At 33.1% G+C, this 19,317-nt stretch overlaps 3 protein-coding genes across 4 annotated transcripts in view; 2 read left to right on the top strand and 1 right to left on the bottom strand.

Moving 5' to 3' along the window:
* The first annotated feature begins 2,156 nt into the window (after positions 1–2,156).
* Positions 2,157–11,580, top strand: LOC109534433 (protein cycle). 2 transcript variants are annotated; one of them, XM_019900102.2, is made up of 14 exons: positions 2,157–2,801; positions 3,279–3,413; positions 4,453–4,521; positions 6,969–7,206; positions 7,275–7,367; positions 7,434–7,551; positions 8,622–8,786; positions 8,861–9,107; positions 9,171–9,317; positions 9,394–9,504; positions 9,584–9,657; positions 9,765–9,928; positions 10,003–10,138; positions 11,285–11,580. In XM_019900102.2, the coding sequence occupies exons 1-14, from the start codon at positions 2,608–2,610 to the stop codon at positions 11,497–11,499; spliced, it is 2,106 nt and encodes a 701-aa protein (XP_019755661.2). In that variant the 5' UTR covers positions 2,157–2,607; the 3' UTR covers positions 11,500–11,580. The 2 variants fall into 2 exon arrangements, with proteins under 2 accessions (XP_019755661.2, XP_048526015.1); XM_048670058.1 differs by lacking the exons at positions 9,584–9,657; positions 9,765–9,928; positions 10,003–10,138; positions 11,285–11,580 and having other exon boundaries at positions 9,394–9,570.
* Positions 11,581–12,380: 800 nt separating this feature from the next.
* On the bottom strand, positions 12,381–17,596 carry LOC109534434 (histone acetyltransferase KAT5). The gene is made up of 8 exons (XM_048670087.1): positions 17,392–17,596; positions 15,103–15,160; positions 14,975–15,043; positions 14,611–14,872; positions 14,050–14,248; positions 13,067–13,475; positions 12,848–13,010; positions 12,381–12,793 (listed from the first exon to the last, which is right to left on the bottom strand). Exons 1-8 carry the CDS (start codon positions 17,578–17,580, stop codon positions 12,577–12,579), a joined length of 1,566 nt encoding a protein of 521 aa, XP_048526044.1. The 5' UTR covers positions 17,581–17,596; the 3' UTR covers positions 12,381–12,576.
* Positions 17,597–18,397: 801 nt separating this feature from the next.
* LOC109534435 (protein transport protein Sec61 subunit gamma) overlaps positions 18,398–19,317 on the top strand; it is a 4,607-nt gene continuing 3,687 nt past the window's right edge. The window contains exon 1 of the mRNA XM_048670098.1: positions 18,398–18,503. The gene's annotated coding sequence lies outside the window, so the exon portion shown is untranslated. The remainder of the gene's footprint in view (positions 18,504–19,317) is intronic.

Genomic DNA, 19,317 nt, shown 5'->3' with positions numbered 1-19,317 from the left:
GATCAATGAAAATTCAGATAATATGTTCTAAAGTTTGTTCACATTTATTAAAAATAATATATTAGTAACTTTTTGGGTGTTATGGTTGTTATATATAGGTACAAAAAGTATTATGTAATAAGAAAATTATTAATAACTTATTTGTTTCATGCTAATTAAATATTAGAAACAAATATTTAAAAAATAATATTTAAGAAATATTTGCTTTCGATCTGAAATATTTAGCAAACATATAAATATTTTCTAAATATGTATGTAATATTTTGTGCTATCTGGGGTGTTGTATTTATTCTTCTTTATGTTTAAAACATTAAAATACAGAAAGTTTTATCCTTTGAACAATAGTAGCGCTTTTGTATACCTCTTCTGTATCTTTTAACTGTAAATGTATTGCCTTTTCTTCCCAAACACATGTCTCCTTTTCTAATTTTCTTCTTCTTACTTTTATATTCCCAGTCGTCAATTTAACTTAGTCGGTTTGTGATCTACATCGTTTTCATATCTGTATTCGCTTTCAGCTCTTTCATTATCTAAATGACTGTTGTTATTCTGTGTTTTTTTTGTTCCATATATCACTTGGATTGTTTTTCGCGCTAAAATAGTTATCATATTTCAAGTCATTTTTTAAAGCAACATTTTCACCGACGTTAATATTTTCGACAGTTGGTCTCTGTTTACTTTTAAGATGCATTGTTTACACGAAATCGTAGATATTTAACGTGCTTAATGCAGATGCCATCAAAGTATTGATTTCGGAAAATGAATTAGCGCACTTTTCATATTGTGACGATATATAAATCTAAAAACTCCCATTTTTCTTACAGCAGCGTGTACAGATACAAAAATAAGTATCAGTTTCATTAGCTTACTGTCCTGAAATGAACAGATTTCACTTCATTAAAATATGCACTTTTTTGATTTTTTTCAATGTCTGTTGTTTATAATTAATATATAATTTAAGTATTACAACCTAAACTTTTCTTTTCCGTCAGACAGGAGCCATATATTATTATAAGAAGGCTTTCTAATACTAAGTATGAAAAAGTGTTTTCTTCTCAACAAAAATAATACTTATTTTGAAACTAAATACGCTTTTCCGAAAAAATCGAGAAAATTTAAACAAATTTTCCTAATATTTAATATGACAAATTTTACATTTTTTTACGAACAATCTGTAAATAATTTGAGCCCAACATGCTTACCCAAGTAAATTTTTAGACCTTCGAAAAAATTCCATTAGAGAATATGTCGTCATTTGGGCAGTATCGAAAACAGCGTTTAGGGCTGCAAAGTGTACAGAATCCTTGGGAGAACTTTTATCTTTTTTATAGTAATTTGTAGTAATATACATTTTAAATAAGCACTGTTGTGGCAAGTACCACAATTGAGTAAAGTATAAGTTTAGATGTACCTACCTACAGAGCGGAACCGCGTACGACTATACGAGTTAAAAAAAACTTCCTATCTGCTAAATCAAGTTGGGAACGACAGACGGTTTATTGTTTTAGTTAAAATTTACACATAAATATCAACAAAAAAAAATTTTAACGTTGAATTTTTTCTCAAAGAAAAAGTGTATATAAGTTCTATTTGAATTCCACGCTCACTTTAAATATTTTAAAATGTATTACCTCTATGCTCGATATGAACAAATTCGGTTTCAAAAACTGACTTAAAACCTGTTAAAAATTCCTGTCGGTATTAGTATTCCACCGTAAATAATGACTAGATTTTTGCAATTTCTATACACAATTGTATAAATTGTATTTCGCCACAAAAAAACATAAGTAAATCCGTATTAAATTTTTAAAACCCATCCTGAAAACTTCGAATACGAACATATTTTTAAAGATAAACTACTTAAAAATTAACCATCAAAAAGTTATTATTTTTTGTAACTTGTTTCTAGCGATATTTGTCAACACCCAGAAATTATTGTTTCTGTCAAAGTTCTAGCAAACCATTTAATAAATAAACGAAAAACCATCCCTCTCAAGTACGCGCTTTCTAATCATTCCTACACACCACCTAGTAGTCATGACTACCAAAAACTTTGTCTGTTTTTTCGCCACCGCAACCAATCACAGCGCTTTATTGGGGACATTTACGCCAACAGCGTTAACCAGGGATTTATTTAAAAGTGCGCTCGATCGCGCTCCTAAACATTTGAATGTCGCACGGGCACCAACGCGTTTAGTATTTGCGTACTTCGATGAATCTTAGTGAGTTGAAGAGATGAAGTTTCTTTATGCGTTTGGTGAGGTGAACATAACGACATAACTTCAATAGATGCGCACAGGATCATATACAATAGCATTGGGTTAATTAATTTTTTTTTATGCATTTTCTTTCAAGCGCGCAAAGTAAGCTAAAACTGAAACAAGCTCTGATTGCAACCTACAACTACAGCTTATTTAGCTGGTAACTCTAACTACATGCAGTTTTTTTAAATTCATCCAACTGTTCTTTAGAATATGTAAAGCGGCAATATAATAATTTTCGACCCCATTAGGCAAAGTGCGGAAATACTTTTCTTACATCTGCTAAAATCTTCACTGAAGTATCGGCTGAATTGTTCAACGAGTTAATACTAGAAAACCCATTAACATGCTAAAAATGGTGGCGCGCAATTTCTCCGTCCAGGATATACCATATTCGCGGCTCTTTCATATTCCACCTGATGATGAACGGGATTTTATCTCTTTGGACGAACTGAAACCGACGATAGTGCAGCATAACTTGCCACCCCAACCCATCGGCAACTACCAGCCGACTTACTATGAGTTGACCAATATCGCTGAGTAAGTTTTCCAACTACATGTTCATTCTTGTTTATGTAAATTATAAGTAGGACCAACTGCATATGTTTTCAGCGAGTTTTTTGACAATTTTAAACTTTATCTTAATAAATTATATTCCGTTTTAACTTTTATTAGATTAAATCGCAAATCGTGCATTTGTACTTGGTTGTTTTGCAAACTTGATTAATAATTAAAAACGAGCAAAATATGTTTTCTGTTATTTCTAATTATTTATGGATTTGCGAAGACCTATTGTGTCATCGTAATAATCTTATTACGTTGAATGCGAACCAGTCGCGTTAAATTTAGATTATTTTAAGTTCAAAGTCTAGTTCAAGGTCCTCAAAAACGTAAACCCAGGTCAGCATTTTATTCAATTAGATCAAATAGCTCTGGAAGTTTAAAAAGTCAACGAAAACCGCACGAACAGCCGTTAAACTGCGAAAACCTTAAACTGATTGATTCGATTTTGTATAGGGATCCATGTTCGTCCTCCTTTTCATATTCGGCCTCCCTGCCCAGTTCGACATGTACTTCCTCCATGATGGAGGGTCAGGGTGTGGACACCACCCTAAACCCGACAGTCAAACGAAAAAGAAAAGCCTCATTTCAGTAAGTAGAACGCAGCATAGTTAATAACTAAGTCAATCTAGTAACTTCTCTTTGTATAAACGGGAAAATCTAATCAAAATATCTTTGATCATACATGGTATCCATGGGAAATAAGCACCTGAGGGACTTCACGTCTAAGATGTGTGCTCACTGTTCGGGGTTCTGATTACTTCCCAATATCAAAGTTACGAAATGTATTGAAAGTACAAACTATTCAACGAAAGTGTTACATAACAAGATATAAATTATGTTAAATAACTTATTTACTTTCCTCTTAAGTTGCTAATGTATTTTGCATTTAGCGAAACTTAACAGTAAATATAATATTTAAAATCTCACAGTATGTAACTTTTGAATTCAGGAAAGTTTTTAACTTTTGCAGTCACTTTTTCTTCGAAGTGTTTGTGCACAAGGTGAAACAATTGACCCATTATCGAATAAAGCATAAACATAAACAGCAGTTGCGACAGAACTTCTTAAGAGAATCCTTTCATAGTCCTACTTCAAAGGGCATAACTTTAATTAACTGTGTATTGTTCAACGGTGAACGTGTGAACTATTACGAAAATTATGGATGTTTTGAGTTCTAGGGTTTCAAATTTTTGAACTGCTTGTTATTAATGTGGTGTAAATTTAAACATCTTACCGCATTGTTAATGCAAGTCATAGACATGTTGATAAGAAGTGGAAGCATGATTTTAAATATCTAAATAGAAGAAGCATTCGAACACAGACTGGAAAGAAACTGGTGAATTTTTGGCACTTTTAAGTTGTCGGAAAGAACTTACTCCTAATGTTTCGCATGCATCAGGGGCTTACAACTTCAGCTCGAAAGCTTACCCTGAACTAAGTTGTCCAGCGGGAAATTTCTGAGGATGCAAGCGATTCGTTTGCACGGAAAGAAATTATTTTGAGCGATGGCCTAAAACTCCGAAAAACTTTATTACACTCACAAGTTATTAAATACTGTTGGTGATTATATATACGCGCAAGCACACCCATACTTTAAGATATTTTAAATAATCACAACTGGTTACAGTGACATCAGCGATGTAGATGATGACAACGGAGAAGATGCAAAATCTACAAAGACCGACGAAAATAAAAAGTAAGTAAATGGTACATTTAAAAAAATGATTACTCAAAGTTCAGATAGTTGGGAAGTTCAATTGGATAATCAATCATATTGAGACACAGTTAAATTTGTGAAGCTCTCAAACTTTAGTTTCATGTTCGAATAATTAAATAAAAAGAGTGAAAATCTGATATGGAACATAAATAGAATATAACTGACGTAATTGCATTCTACGGAACAGTAATGCAGTTAGGCGAACCCAATGCAACGGCACAATACAAAATCAAGTTCAAGGCGATCTGGCTTGCACTGTTTTACAGTTATGCCATTACAGTGTGAATGATCAATCGAAAGTAAAAGGAAAATAATAATCACGGCAAAAAATAACGTCTACTGACTTCACGCGTCGCAAATCAGCGGTTAGAGTTCCAAAAATTCACAATTTATTCAATTTAAAAAACGTAATTTCTGGCTGAATATATTGGTCCTGAAATATGTGCAATACAGAAATTTAAATTAAAAATCCAAGTCAAATTTAAGGATTTATCAATCAATCAATTAATTGAAGTTTAAAGTACTGAAAAGTTGCGAATAAAAAAACAGAAAAATCGACAGACGCCTTAAAATACAGGATGTCTATGAAGAAAGTGTAAATTTTTCAAGTCTATATAGATTTGCAAGTATCAATGTCATTCAGTAGTCTTTCATTAAACATAAAATTTTGAGTTCACAGGCCTGGACCGAAAAATAGACATGCTTACAAATAATTATTTAATTATTTGTTCTTCAGTAAATAGCTAAAAAATCACATTATATTAATAAATAAAAACCTCAACAAACGATGATATACTGAAATAAACATATTTTCAACATAAAAAACAGAAGAGGAAAAACGCACCTTCATGTTTTAAATTAAATTTCTTACTGCTTTCGCTAATAGCAAAAATGTGTACACAGTAGTAATCAATGATTTTCAACTGAAAATGTTTTTCCTATAATCATCCTGTATTAGTAATAACTCTAGGCAGTAAACAAATAGAACCGTTACAATCTTACAAGAATAAAAGTCATAAACTGCATTTTTTCTCGTCACACCCACTGTTGGTTTCTTGAATTATTTACATTCAGCACAAATAAATTGCGTTTTTTATTGTTTTTAATTGAAATGCATAAATATGCCACTGAAAAGCTGGAAAAGCTATAATTTTCTTTAAGTTCAATGTAAGTTATTAATTACGTTATCTAGATTTGTACATTACTAACCACAATATGCGGGATATTCAAATGGGTAAGCTAGAAAGAAATTCGTGGAAATTTAGATGACAATGAGAATGTAATGGACACGATGAATTTGGATCAAAACTTCAACAAAAATAAATAATTTATATAAATTAATTCCTCCAACATTGACATATTAATGTTGCTGCTGTTCCCAGGAGAATGAACCGTTTAATCCTTACCAAGTCACCGTTTAAAATGTTTTTTTCATAGAAGGTCACTAAGACAGATAAATCGGGTGAAAGAATGCATTATACCGTTAGAACCTAAGGTTAGATTATTTAATAACAAATTAATTTCATAATTTTGCTAACGGTTCATTTTTGTGCAGTATTGCAATATCAAATAATGTGTGCTCATACTTAATCACTAGCAGACAACTGTAGGTTCTTCAAACTAAAGCACGCGATTTAAAATTACCTATTTCAGTCGGTATTTACTGCAAGTTCTACACTATTTACTACAAGTATCTACATATTGTACCCGAAGCTGTAGAATCTTTACACAAAGTCCTGAGACCTAAATGCGATTATTTGAACAACCCTGGTTAATAAACCGACGGATTTGACAAATTTTATTCGTTATTATGTTAATATGTCTTAAGTTATGGCTGGATTTTAAGACAACCTCGTTTTGGAGAGTTTGATTAAAACGGAATACGTTTTTTTTACTGACTTTTTATTGATAAAACTGTAAGAAACTTATCTCCGAGATGATTTTAAATCAAAAATCACTTCTAAACAAATGGCCGATTGTCCTCTTATCGCGACAGTTGCAAACAGCAAAAATGTTTTGGTCACATGAATTATATGTAATTATTTTTTATTTTGAAATAAATGTTTGCGTTTAATAAATTCGAACATCCGATTACCTACGATGCTTATTATTAAAACAGTAGCAAAATCATCGAAACTGAAAAAACTCTCGATCCACACTTAAATGTTATATGTTTCCAAAAATTACTCATTTCTTATCTGTTTGAATAAAATGGCCCGCAGATCAACGTCTTCTTGTTCAATCAAATGTTATAGCTTTGTGGACTATATCTTGAACATGGCAAAACGGATATTTACTTGTTTATAAAAAATGTTTGCTTCCAATCACCATGCTTCTTAAATTTGCACAATCCGCTCGCGAATTATAAGATAGAAGCAGTAATTCGCAAAAGAGATCTTTGATACAAAATGTTATTTTTGTTAAAGGCAAAATCATAGCGAAATAGAAAAACGACGACGCGACAAAATGAACACTTACATTACGGAATTGTCTGCCATGATCCCCATGTGCCATGCAATGTCCCGAAAACTGGACAAACTGACGGTTTTACGAATGGCCGTGCAACATATAAAAACAATAAGAGGCGCAGTCCATTCGTATACTGAGGGCCATTACAAACCTTCGTTTCTAACAGATCAGGAATTGAAGAACTTAATTTTACAGGTAAAGATTAAACAGCTCGAACGAGTGGATCAGAAACAATCTGTTTTATTTTTATCTGTAACTTTTAGGCTGCTGATGGTTTTCTTTTCGTGGTTGGTTGCGACAGAGGGAGGATTTTGTACGTGTCACAATCAGTTTCGAAGGTTCTAAACTACAGCCAGGTAATATACATTTATCGAATCGAGTAAGTTTACTTGAAAATACTGCATTTGTTATTGTTGCTGCAGACTGACCTTCTCGGACAAAGTCTCTTTGATATTCTACACCCTAAAGATGTAGCCAAAGTCAAAGAACAATTGTCCTCATCTGATTTAAATCCTCGAGAGAGACTCATTGATGCCAAAAGTGAGTAATTAAAATGCAATTTAATATATTTCAGAAAAATTATAACAATTTTCCACAACTGATCCTAACACGATTCAGACAGTCACTCAAAAACCCTGAAATCTGTTATTATGATTGGAAATTGAAGTATTGTAAAATCGTCAGTCTACCCAAAAAACGTCTGAAAAAATCAACAAGACTTAAAAATCACGTTTGAAATAAATTTAAAATATATGATATTTTATGTGTTAAAAATAGATTCCGAATTCCAAATACGATTTTCGTCGTCAATTATCGCTTTTATCTTTCACGAATAAACAAAGTAATTTCTTCGAAGCACCAAAAAATAAACAGTGTAAAAAATATAAAGTCAAAATTAGTATCTACTATTGGAAAAATGTTAAAAAGCGATTAATTATGAATATACAAATTAATTAACAAGTAAAATTTTGAATAAATGTTTGAGTTTCAAAAGAATAATTGACGACTTTTTTAACGCTAGAGCTTTGGCCGACTAATTCAAGTCTACAAGTAAAAGCAAAAAACTTAGTTAAGAATTTTAGAGCCGATTTGAGACTAAAAATGTACGCTTTAAAGGGTGATTGAAAAAATCGAATCAAGCGGTTAGAACTTTCACACAATAGTCAGTGTCAAGTGCTATTGAGAGAAAAAAAATTCCTTATTTTAATTGTTATTATTGTTTTCTTTTTGATATAGCTGAAAATTCAAAATATAAAGGATTTGCGAAAATAATTTTTTTGAGTGGGTCACTCAAACATAAATAAAGGGTCACTCTAACATGGCGAAACCATACCCAAATTCAGTTAATTTTTTGACGGCACTAACAGCCCAACCTAGTAGTTATAGATATGATATAAGGCTTGTTGCAAAGAGTTGTAGGTAAGGTTTTCTCAAATGTCACAGGAAAGGTTCAAATTGTATGGTGGCGCTATAATGGATATATTTAATATTTTTAATAAAATTGGAAACAAGTGTTCATTAGTAAAAGTATTTTATTTAAAATTAAGTTACTTGAATTAGATATATAAAAACTAATTAATTAGTTATCCAAATTAGCGTTTTTGCCCTAGCCATGCTACCAGTCAAAACCGATGTTCCCCATGGAGCTTCGAGATTATGCCCGGGTGCCAGAAGGTCGTTTTTTTGCAGAATGAAGTGCCGGATGGCCTCACAAGTCAAAGAAGAAGCTGACACGACTACTGGCTCCCAACGGAGAACGACTAAACTTAACTCTGGTAAATGCAATGAAATGAAAATACCCACAGCAGAAACTCTGAACACATAAAAGTTAATTTGTTTGTTAAATTAGATAAAAAGTTCAACGTAATCCAATGCACTGGCTATCTAAAATCATGGGCTCCAGCCAAAATAGGGGTGGAAGAACAGGAAGACGGGGATTCTGATTCGTGCAACTTATCCTGTTTAGTTGCAATTGGGCGAATTTTGCCTCACATTTCCACTGTGGCAGTCAGCAGCCATAATAGCACTAAAATCAGGCCTATCCAGTTCATGTCCAGACATGCCCTGGATGGAAAGTTTATATTCGTAGATCAAAGGTGCGTACCACAAAAATATCAGCCCTAAAAATCCTTAATTAAATCCTCAATTAAATCCCACAGAGCTACTTTGGTTCTTGGATATCTGCCGCAAGAAATGTTGGGTACCAGCATGTACGAGTATTATCATAACGACGACATTCCTCTTTTGGCCGACAAACATAAAATGGCGCTTCAAACAAGTGAATATGTCCGTACTAATGTTTATAGGTAATATACTAACATATGAATAAACTTTGAGCACTTAAAGAGTTGCATATGCCTAAAAATATTCTGTTGTTTCGAGGTTTCGGACTAAAGAAGGGGGTTTCGTCAGGCTGCAGAGCGAATGGAGATCTTTTAAAAATCCATGGACGAAAGAAATTGAATATGTAATATCCAAGAACAACTTGGTTCTGTAAGTGTTGTTTAATGATCACGAAAACTTCCAGGGAATTGAAAAGTCTCGACTCAATATACACATTGTATGATTTCAGAAGTGATTTTCGAATGGTGGAAAGTACGGCGGGTAGGACGGAAAACATTGAAAATTATGAATTTTTCTCGAACGGTAAGATTTCACAGCTAAATTTTAGAGTGCAAAACTGCACAATAGGTACTAATGTATCAGTTTTGAAAATTTGTCTTTTAAATAAATAAATCGGCAATATTTTATAGTCTATGATAAAGACATCCAGACTGCGATCAATTCGCATGTCGAAGCAAGCAAAATTGGCAAACAAATCGCCGAATTGTTGATGGATTCGCAGCGACGAAACCCGGATTCTTGTTCTAACAGTCCGAGTCCAGAATCGAGCATATCAGGTTTACCTAATGGAGACGTGAGTAACCAATCCACCTGATAATCACAAACGCCACATAGTCAAACTTGCAACGTATTTCTATATGCTTTTAGGCCCAAATTTCTACCAGCGTCTCCAATTCGGACAATTTCAGAGACTCTGCAGTTATGTCAAGTTTCGTTCAAAATACTCAACCGTTTGAAAGCGTAACGAATAATGTGAATATTAACGGTGTCGTTAATGAACCGGGTAAGTTTACAAAATTTGAAAATATATCTGAATACACACCTAACTAAATCGAAATAGTGTCCTAAATATATATAATTTGTTGAAGAAGGGTGGAATCATAAAGATGGTGCTAAAACGGGTTCTCTTCTAGACTTTTTCATAAACAAAAAAATCAACTTACAGCGCTGAAAATACTTTACACTGTAGAAGCAGGATGTTTCAATTTGGAGCCATGTTAGCGGAGCGAATACGGTGAAATTCAGGTCGAGTTAAATGCGATTACTTTAGAGAAAAACAAGAAATATCTGTAAATAAATTGAAATTAAGAACTTTTTAATGGGGCCCGTTTTAGAATCACAATATTTGTTTTGCAGGTACCATCTCTCATGCAGGTATCACTCAATAACCTTTCTTAATCGAAATCGAGATGCTTTTCCGTTGCTAAATGGTCAGCGTTACAGCTTATTTGTGGTTGTAAATTGAATTGCGCTCTTCAAAACTTAGAATGCAAAACGTCAAACAAGCATAAAGTTTTCCTTTCAGGCGGAGACCTAAGGTTCCATCTTCGACATATTAACTACGATAAAAATTAAGATCGTTTCAAGTTTCAAAGAAACAAGGGCTCACACATTTAAAGGTTCTGTGCAAATTTTATTTCATCTCGGTGATCTGAATGTACTCAGTGTTCAGTAAGAGTTGAAGATTTAATCCATCTGTACCACTATCAGCTCTATTCAACAGAAAACTTCCTTTTAACATCAACCTGTGATTAAATCTTAGTAAATAATTAAAAGGAATGTTATGAATACACAATCCCAACCGGCCATTTTCCGTCCAAGCAATATAAATTGAAAACAAATATAGTACAATCTTCACTAATTAATTCGTCAAATGAACATGTTTGAAGTATGTCTGTCCAGAAGAAAGCAAAGCTGGTTCTTCCAAATTCTTCCTTAGAGAAGTGATCACACTTGAAATTAATTCATTCTTAAGCCATTTAATTAAATCGTGTTTAGTAGTTTCTCAGTTTCAGTCAGTTTAATCGGCAATTAATCGCTATCGTCCTACGGTCATCTACTCATCCAATAACCGTCCGACATTGCAACTTCTAACAACCCCACAAAGACACGCAACTTTTACATAATTCACAATTGTTATTCATTCCAGTGTTGAACGTTTCAAACACATCTGAAAACCCCTCAGAAATCATTAACATGATTTCGAATGACGATGTCCATCAGTCACCAAACCAGAGTAATGGAGTAACCGGTATGGATGGAAACGACGAAGCCGCCATGGCGGTGATTATGAGTCTGTTAGAGGCAGACGCTGGTTTAGGCGGTCCAGTGGATTTTTCGGGATTGCCTTGGCCGTTACCTTGACGGGATCAATGAGATTTCCCACTGAACTATTTTAACGATTTTGATAATCGACAACATTATTTGCAGCATAAAACTTAAGAATTAATAAGAACAAACTAAAATATAGCGTTTGCTATATGAAAACCAGTCAGTTATCGCTCCAAATTTATGTATATGTGTACGCAGGATGCTTTTTTGGCCGGTCAATGCATACTCAGTAACACTGTTTAACTATAGTAAATAATGCAAAAGCTTTCTGTCTGAGATTTATTCTATGTAAACTCGGCTTTTAGTGCTTGTAATGTACCTATCTATGTGTTATTGTTAGAAAATTACCTCTAATATTTATTATAAAAATTAACCGTGATAATTCATGAATAGCCTTATGGAGGAAGTAGTAGTAGTAGTAGTAGTAGTAGTAGTAGTAGTAGTAGTATTATTTATTTAAATAAATTATATTTATTTTGTTTCATCCATTATAAGGCATTATCATAAGTATTTATTGTAAGTAGCTCATGCATCGGCGGCGGTTTGTCTATAACATATTTCATGTAAATTTGAAGCATATATGAGTATTATCAACTCTATGTACTTAAATGCAAAATCGTCGAAACTAAACATTTCAATTACACATTTCCAAGCTAAACATGGATAAATTTGATTCAAAGTTGCTTAAGTGTATAGAACTACAATAATAAAGTATTTTTTTGTTTGAACATAACTAATTCTTGTACTCATGGGTCAACGTTGTTATTTCCTACATCAGTCAAACAAAATATAAAATAAATCAGGCAAAAAGAATTAAAACGGTCAACACTCAAGACCCCGTATCAGTTCAGTTCAGTAATTTTATATCTTTTTCGCAGCGGCAATGTTGGCAAAAACGTATTAAAAATAGTTCATCTGTGTTACAATTTTATTTAAATAAAAACTACATTATATCACTTTTAGATTTCACACAATGTAACATATGTACTATCAAAACAAATATGTTTCTCAAAGTTTTCACATATAAATTAGAAATAAAAATCTCACATTTGTATCCTAACCATCAAGACTTTTTGCTATGTACATAAATATTATCTTGCACAAATTATTTTACCATTTGGCACGCTTACCCCAATCTTTGGGTGTCCAATGAAGCGATTTAGAGTCAATTCTTATTTTTCGACTCTGCATAGCTCCGTAGTGCTGCTGAATAATTTCCTTGCTGAGCGTTATTATATACTGACCCTTGTAGTAGTTAATCAGGTTCAAGTTTTGAAGCGTAGATATTACGTCTTCCTTTTTAATACTCGTCAGTTCACAGATTTCACTATAAATAAATATTTTCGTAATTTATTTTTTGAACTCAGACGGTAAAACGTACTTAATGGTGATTTGGGGTTTTTCATTCTCGCCCACTGGCTTAATAGAAAGAAGGATCTCCAGTATAGTTTGTGCCCAGTAGCTCCTGTATGACAACAACCCTAGATCCGACAAAGGTTTTTCTGGTGAGCCTGTTTTTCCTTCAAATTTTGATAATTCGTAACCTACAAGACAGCATTGAATCATCAAAATAACCGAATAAATTAGCTGATGAGCTTACTGAATTCAATGAGCAGTTTTCCATATCCTTTTCGTTGAAATGGCGGCAAAGTGAGTATGCAAGCAACATTGTAATCCTCTGTCGATTCTTTTTCCTTCGAAAAATATCCAACGATATGGAACCCCCGATGATCGAATACCGTCATCACGTAAAACAAAAATGGGTCCGTGTCGTAGTAAAGAGTCTTATGATCAAGAAACAACTTGGCAAGCAGACAGAGGTTTTGAGCATACACCTTATTCTTTCGTCCATCGATTTCGAAGAATGAAATGTTATCTTTTCGGTAGATCTCATTTCCCGGAGGATGTCTCAAATTGCATTTGATCACGTGCCTTTCAAGACACTTTCTACTTTTACGGTATTTTAGACAGAACTCACAGATGTAAATACAGGCTAAATTTACCATTTCCTAAACAAATAAGAGTGTTAGTACCGTACCAATTATAAATTTCTATTAGATTTTTATACAGTTTGTCCCCAGATTAATTTATCAAGAAAATTGCTACCGCCGGATGTGCGTCGTTAGTTTTCTCCGTTACAAACTTACTCAGATTCATCTCAAATGGTTTTAAGTCCGGGCAGCAAATCAAAAATTTTAAATTAAACGAACTTCAATATAACAATATGGGCAAAGTTTGTGATGAAAATTAAAAAACAGAATTTTGATCTAATTGTTACGGTTGTGTAAAGTTATAAATGTATTCAAGTTTTCTTAAATTTACCCTTTAGCCTTTCCAGTATAACTAAAAATGTCTGTCAACAGTACTGAAAAAATAACGCTTCTTTTTCTCGCTAGCCTCGGAACACAAATTTTTGTTTTTCTATATTTTTAAACGACTGCAAAAATAATCAAATATTTGATTAATTAATTGAAATTAAAACACTGTTTATCACTGAACTTAAAACCGAAACGTTCCTGCTGTAGCAGCTCCATCCAGGGACGCACAAAAACCTGGCTATTAGGAGAAGATATAATATCTTACCTGAGGATATGGAGCGAAATACCAAGGTTTAATTCGATGTGGCCCCAATTCGATCATCTCGATATTCTTCATTCTAGTTACGATGTCATCATGATGTGAAACCATGCTACCAGACTGTCGTGGACCTTGAGGCTGTTGCGGTTGAACCAAAGGACCATCTTGTGAATCTTCACTTTCGAGCGAAGGACCTTTTTTCTTCCTGTAATTGTAAAAATTGGTTTTAATTTTTCGAGCTAGAGCAACATCAATTGTTTATTAACTTTATCAGTTAACGTTTTATTAGTTGTATTCATAAAAAAAAACTATTCTCAATCTTCCAAGTTAGTCTGCAAAGTTTCCAGTTCCACAAAATAAGCATTTGGCCTTTAAAATAGATTTCCAGCAGGAAAGCTGTTGTCAGTCTTAAATTAAGACAATCACAGCCCAAACTCTGGTTAGTGAGTTAAATGGTTTCGCAATGATTTTATATATATATAAATAATCTTTATTTCCTACAGAAAAAGGCTATCGACCCAATCGGTCTTTCTGCCCGATTTTTCATTTTTTAATTTTTATATTTACCTGTTTATTTTGTTTTGCAAAGCAGCAGCAAGCACAGCATTCCCGTTCAACAAATCCGTATTACTTAAAATGGGACTGGATGGTCTGGAGGTTTGAGCACTGGTACTTAATCCACTATTAATTCCACCTCCAATTCCGCTCCCAATATGAATCTTTTTTGGTGTGGTTACACCTGTTCCAGGAGCCGCATCCTTTCGGGGAAAATGAACTTTTCTAGTGTCCAAACATTCTTCGGTTACCCATTCGTCTAACCGCTTATTAACTAGAAAATTTAAACGAATATATCCAACTATAGTAATAGTTGGATTCTTGCCAATATTGACTAGAAGAAAGGACCAAAATTTTGCTTCTGTGATATACTTACAGTCTACATAGTGAACATAATACCACTTTGTCCCTTGAATGTCTTTGAGACTGATTATTTCGGCTAGAGCTAGAAAAAACATTATTAGTCCTTACATGACGGATTCAATATCTGTATAGATCACTTACGCCAGTCTGCTGTACCTTTCATTTGGACGGGCAAGCGACATCCTTCTACCAGTGACGACTGTAAAAAACGTGGAATACATCAATAGAAAAATATATACCATCTATGAAAAAGCTCATTCGCTTTAAGGAAAAAAGAAAGATTATCGTGTCGCCCGTGCCGGAGAAATTCGAAGTTACCTGTGAGTTTCAACGAGTAAAACCTTGCCTTGTGCATAAATTTGGCGAGAAAAACTTTTAATTTAATGTTAATGGAAACGCCATGCTTTCATGTAGGTGTGTTTCTTCGGGTCATGCGTTTTTCAATCATTTATCATTCATTGCAAATCATTACTTTTCCATAAGAAAACAAAGGACGTCATGACGTGTATGATCTCTATATACAAAGACGTCATGGCCACTCAGTTCCAAAAATTTCGCGCATTTGCCAAATCTATATTTTGTTTCTAGTTGATTTTTTATGTATTTGGGTTAGCTTTGGCTCACACTTTAGTTCTTGTTAGTATTGTTTAGTTATTAGGTCGATTGGTTAAGTGTTTCTTTTTACTACTGTTAAGCTGGTATCTCCACCAAATGGGAATTTATCGACAGAGATTTGCTACACATTAACGTTTCGGAACATTACACAGTCATAATTTTTGCCGGTGCTGCTACGACGTGGTGATAAGTGTTTAGAAAGTCAACTAAAATGAAGTGGGAAAAAATTGCAAAGTTTATTGAGCGAAAGGTGGTACAAAACTACATATCCCCAGAAAACACCATCAAGAAAAGTAGTAAAATCATGAACAAGTCAATTGTTATGAAAATTGCAAAAATAGTGTCAATTTACAGAAACTGTTGCCACAAATTCAAAATTTCTATAAATTCTTACTTATTTTATAAATTATTTATATATGTATATACAGGGTGTCCCGTAAGCTCATGATCAAAAGGGTACTGCGATATTCTTTGGACCAAAAGAAGACGATCTGACCTAACTTTTATTAACAAAAAATGTCTGGCTCCTCTGCTATTGATGGTCCAAGTTTTTCAAAAAATTGATCTTTTTTGAAATATTGAGAGAATGGTACGATGTATTTTAGTGAAATTCGCTGTGAATTTATTCTTATGTAAGACTCATATTTTGATGAAACAATCGAGTTCAGCCATTTTGGACAAGTAGTGAATTCTTAAGTCTCGTGGTACAAAAACTACCAGAACTTTTTAGTTGGAGGATGAAATCAACTAATTTTTTTTAGGTTGGTGCACTAATCATTTATTCACAATTTTGTGCTCTTTAGGTATTAGGGTTTTGCTAAGACAATTTGTCTTCTAGTCACTTCTATGTCTAGTCGTTAATGCTAGAGAAATGTCTAGCAAAGACTAGACAAAGCAAGACTAGAAAAGAGACATCTTTTTTTATGCAAAAACTACGAATGCTACAAGATCTTACAAAAGGAACAAAATTGTGAACAAATGATTAGTGCATCAACCGAAAAAAAGTTTTTGTACCACGACACTCAAGAATTCACCACTTGTCCAAAACGGCTGAACGCGATTGTTTCATCAAAATATGAGTCTTACATAACAACAAATTCACAGCGAGTTTCACTAAAATACATCGTACAATTTTCCCGATGTTTCAAAAAAATTTTGATAAACTTGGACCATCAATAACAGAGGAGCCAGACATTTTTGGTTAATAAAAGTTAAGTCAGATCGTCTTCTTTTGGTCCAAAAAATATCGCAGTACCCTTTTGATCATGAGCTTATGGGACACCCTGTATATACGAAAAACAAAAGTTGGCGACTTTAACGTATACCGAAATTTGTATTGAGAACTTTAACCAACTCAAGTTTAATCAATAACCCTTTACTAGAGATCTGACTAAATGTGTATAAATGTTTTTCGGAAAATTTATAGATGATACAAGAATTTTCTCACTGAAACTGGTTAAATTCATGTTTCAAGTCTACTTTATTGAAAATAAAGAACGTGATAATAATAAATAAATGCTTTTGGGAAAGCGAATTTCAAAAGTTGTTGTTTGTTGTGTTTTTTGGCTTCATTACTAGACCATCCAGGAATTGTTTTCGCTGAAACTGCTTAATATAAAGTGTTCTTAAAGGCAAAACAACAAAAACCGAAAATTCGAAGGGACTCCAATGATATGTTCATCAGTTTTCAACTTAAATTTGGTTGAAATCAAAGTTTAAAAGTTATTGTTTATGCAAAAAAGATAAACAAATTTAACCTCAACCTGACATAGGTTTTTATAACTATATATGGCATGTAAATAGTACATAACTTACGACTGAGTCACATATGGTGCTGACGTCCATATCTTCTATTTCGACTTTCATTTGGAACAATTTTCTATTTTTCACTGAGAAATACGGAAAAAATTGAAGAAATACCGATAAAATCCTTCCTAAATGAACTTCAAACAAAATAGTGAAAACATGTGGTTTTGACAATTTTTCCTCGACTTTGTCAAGCATTTAATCACGTTCAGAAAATGGTTGTGGACAGTTGTGGAGTTGTTTGTATTTGGCTCACTCGCACTCGTACAACAAACAAGGGAGAACAGCCGCAACTATGGAACGTACCCAACTGGTTGTAATACCGGCCGGCTTGCCAGGTCTACCGCTTTAACGTTTTAGCAGAAAAATCCTTTGAACATAAAACTAACTTAGTTAACGCTTAACGTTAGTTTTATATTCAAAGGAAAAATCTATTATCCACCAATTGTATATTGTATTAGTTGGTCTAATGCATTCGAAAGAATACATAGGTTGCAGAGAATGCTTCAATTTAAAAATTGATAAAAAGCTCTTGAAATATCTTAATAGTAACACGTACAAAGCGTCTGATAGCTTTTCTGCCTCAGAATGAGTTATTTGAATCAATTGGAAAAATAAAACATGTTTTCATCAAGTTATGATATATTTAAAAATATGTTTTTGTCATAATTTATTTGTTAGTTAGGCAAAACTTATGTACAAAGGAATGATTATTTTTAATTGCCCGTTTTGGTAGCTTTGCTGCCATCTATTTTGTCATTTGGCAGGTTTCGATAGAGTAGTACAACTCGGTTATTTTCTGTAAATTGAGTTATTAATAAAATATTTTGTTCAAAAGGCGATTTTTTTTCAAAAGTACCTTCAAAAACCGTTTAAAAATTGGAGAAACATAAGGTTAGGGACAATAAATTATCTACCGTTTTTTTTTGTCTATTCTACCGCTTTCGAAGTTCTTCGTCTGGCAGGTCTGGCAACGCTGAATACCGGTTCCACGTCATGTCGCTTTCGATGTCGTGGCTGAAAATTGCTTTCTGCTAAGGTGAAAACATTGCCTACGTAAATATCAAATCTTTTGTAACTATCTTGGGTCGAAGGTACTGCAGGTTTTTAAACGATTTTTGGTAAGTTTTTATAAGCATGTTTTCTAGTTTACACTCATTTAGCCAATACATTATGCACAGCAGCTTGAATTTGTCGTTTCATTTTAAAAATCGAAATTTATAGTTTAATTTACAACGCTTAGAAATAATGTCCATTCGAAGATGAAATGTACTGTTAATACCCATTGGTGTTTTGAATTTTTAGCTCTTGATTCATAAAGGTTACAGCAATAGATGTTCAAATGTACGTGATAGCTATGTAATAGTCTCCGACATTGTAACCACATGTTGTACATATTCATATATTTGTCTCCTATTCAAAGCGTGAAAGAGACCTAAAATTAAGTTAATACTAACGGTAAAACGCAGAGACACAGATGTGCAAATATGAAACTTGCTACGCATATACATCTTACTGTTTTCGTTTGTTCAAGACAATAAATTCCAAGCGAGTTATACTGAAATTAATGACACTTACACAAGCCATGTCTTTAAAAAATCAAACAGCATCAACATATACTTAATAACTTTCATGTGAAGTATAAAATTCTCAGAAACCAAACCAGAATCCCCATGATAGTCTTTTCCATATGCTATAGTGTTGGTATAGTGAAGGCACATCAGAAAAATTGAAGTTTCTTCAGTCAAATTTTTCCAAACATTTTTTTTTATTATTCAAAATTTCTTGTACACAATTTAATCTTTCTTTTTTCTGCCCTTTGATGTTTATTCTTAACTTTTTCTTTGTTTGTCGAAGCAATCAGTCAATTAGACGATTTCTTGTATGTCCTTAATGATAAAACGTCAAAAAACCAATCAATCAATATCAACAGAA

The sequence above is a fragment of the Dendroctonus ponderosae genome, unplaced genomic scaffold (assembly GCF_020466585.1).
Source record: "Dendroctonus ponderosae isolate FM_Combo_2020 unplaced genomic scaffold, Dpon_F_20191213v2 Dpon_F_20191213_1, whole genome shotgun sequence".
NCBI classification, from domain to species: Eukaryota; Metazoa; Arthropoda; class Insecta; order Coleoptera; family Curculionidae; genus Dendroctonus; species Dendroctonus ponderosae.
The sequence above is the reverse complement of the archived record's forward strand: the minus strand, read 5'-3'. Positions and strand labels throughout refer to the sequence as shown.

What these genes read in the sequence shown, in the direction of transcription:
- LOC109534433 (XM_019900102.2), top strand. Translation starts at nt 2,608, where the DNA reads ATGCTAAAAATGGTGGCGCGCAATTTCTCCGTCCAGGATATACCATAT. An exon ending in TTATGAATTTTTCTCGAACG is followed by an intron (nt 9,658 to 9,764) that starts GTAAGATTTCAC and finishes AATATTTTATAG; the next exon opens with TCTATGATAAAGACATCCAG. An exon ending in CGGTGTCGTTAATGAACCGG is followed by an intron (nt 10,139 to 11,284) that starts GTAAGTTTACAA and finishes TATTCATTCCAG; the next exon opens with TGTTGAACGTTTCAAACACA.
- LOC109534434 (XM_048670087.1), bottom strand. Translation starts at nt 17,580, where the DNA reads ATGCTTGACAAAGTCGAGGAAAAATTGTCAAAACCACATGTTTTCACT. An exon ending in GCACCATATGTGACTCAGTC is followed by an intron (nt 15,161 to 17,391) that starts GTAAGTTATGTA and finishes CGTTTTTTACAG; the next exon opens with TCGTCACTGGTAGAAGGATG. An exon ending in AAAACTGCTCATTGAATTCA is followed by an intron (nt 13,011 to 13,066) that starts GTAAGCTCATCA and finishes GCTGTCTTGTAG; the next exon opens with GTTACGAATTATCAAAATTT.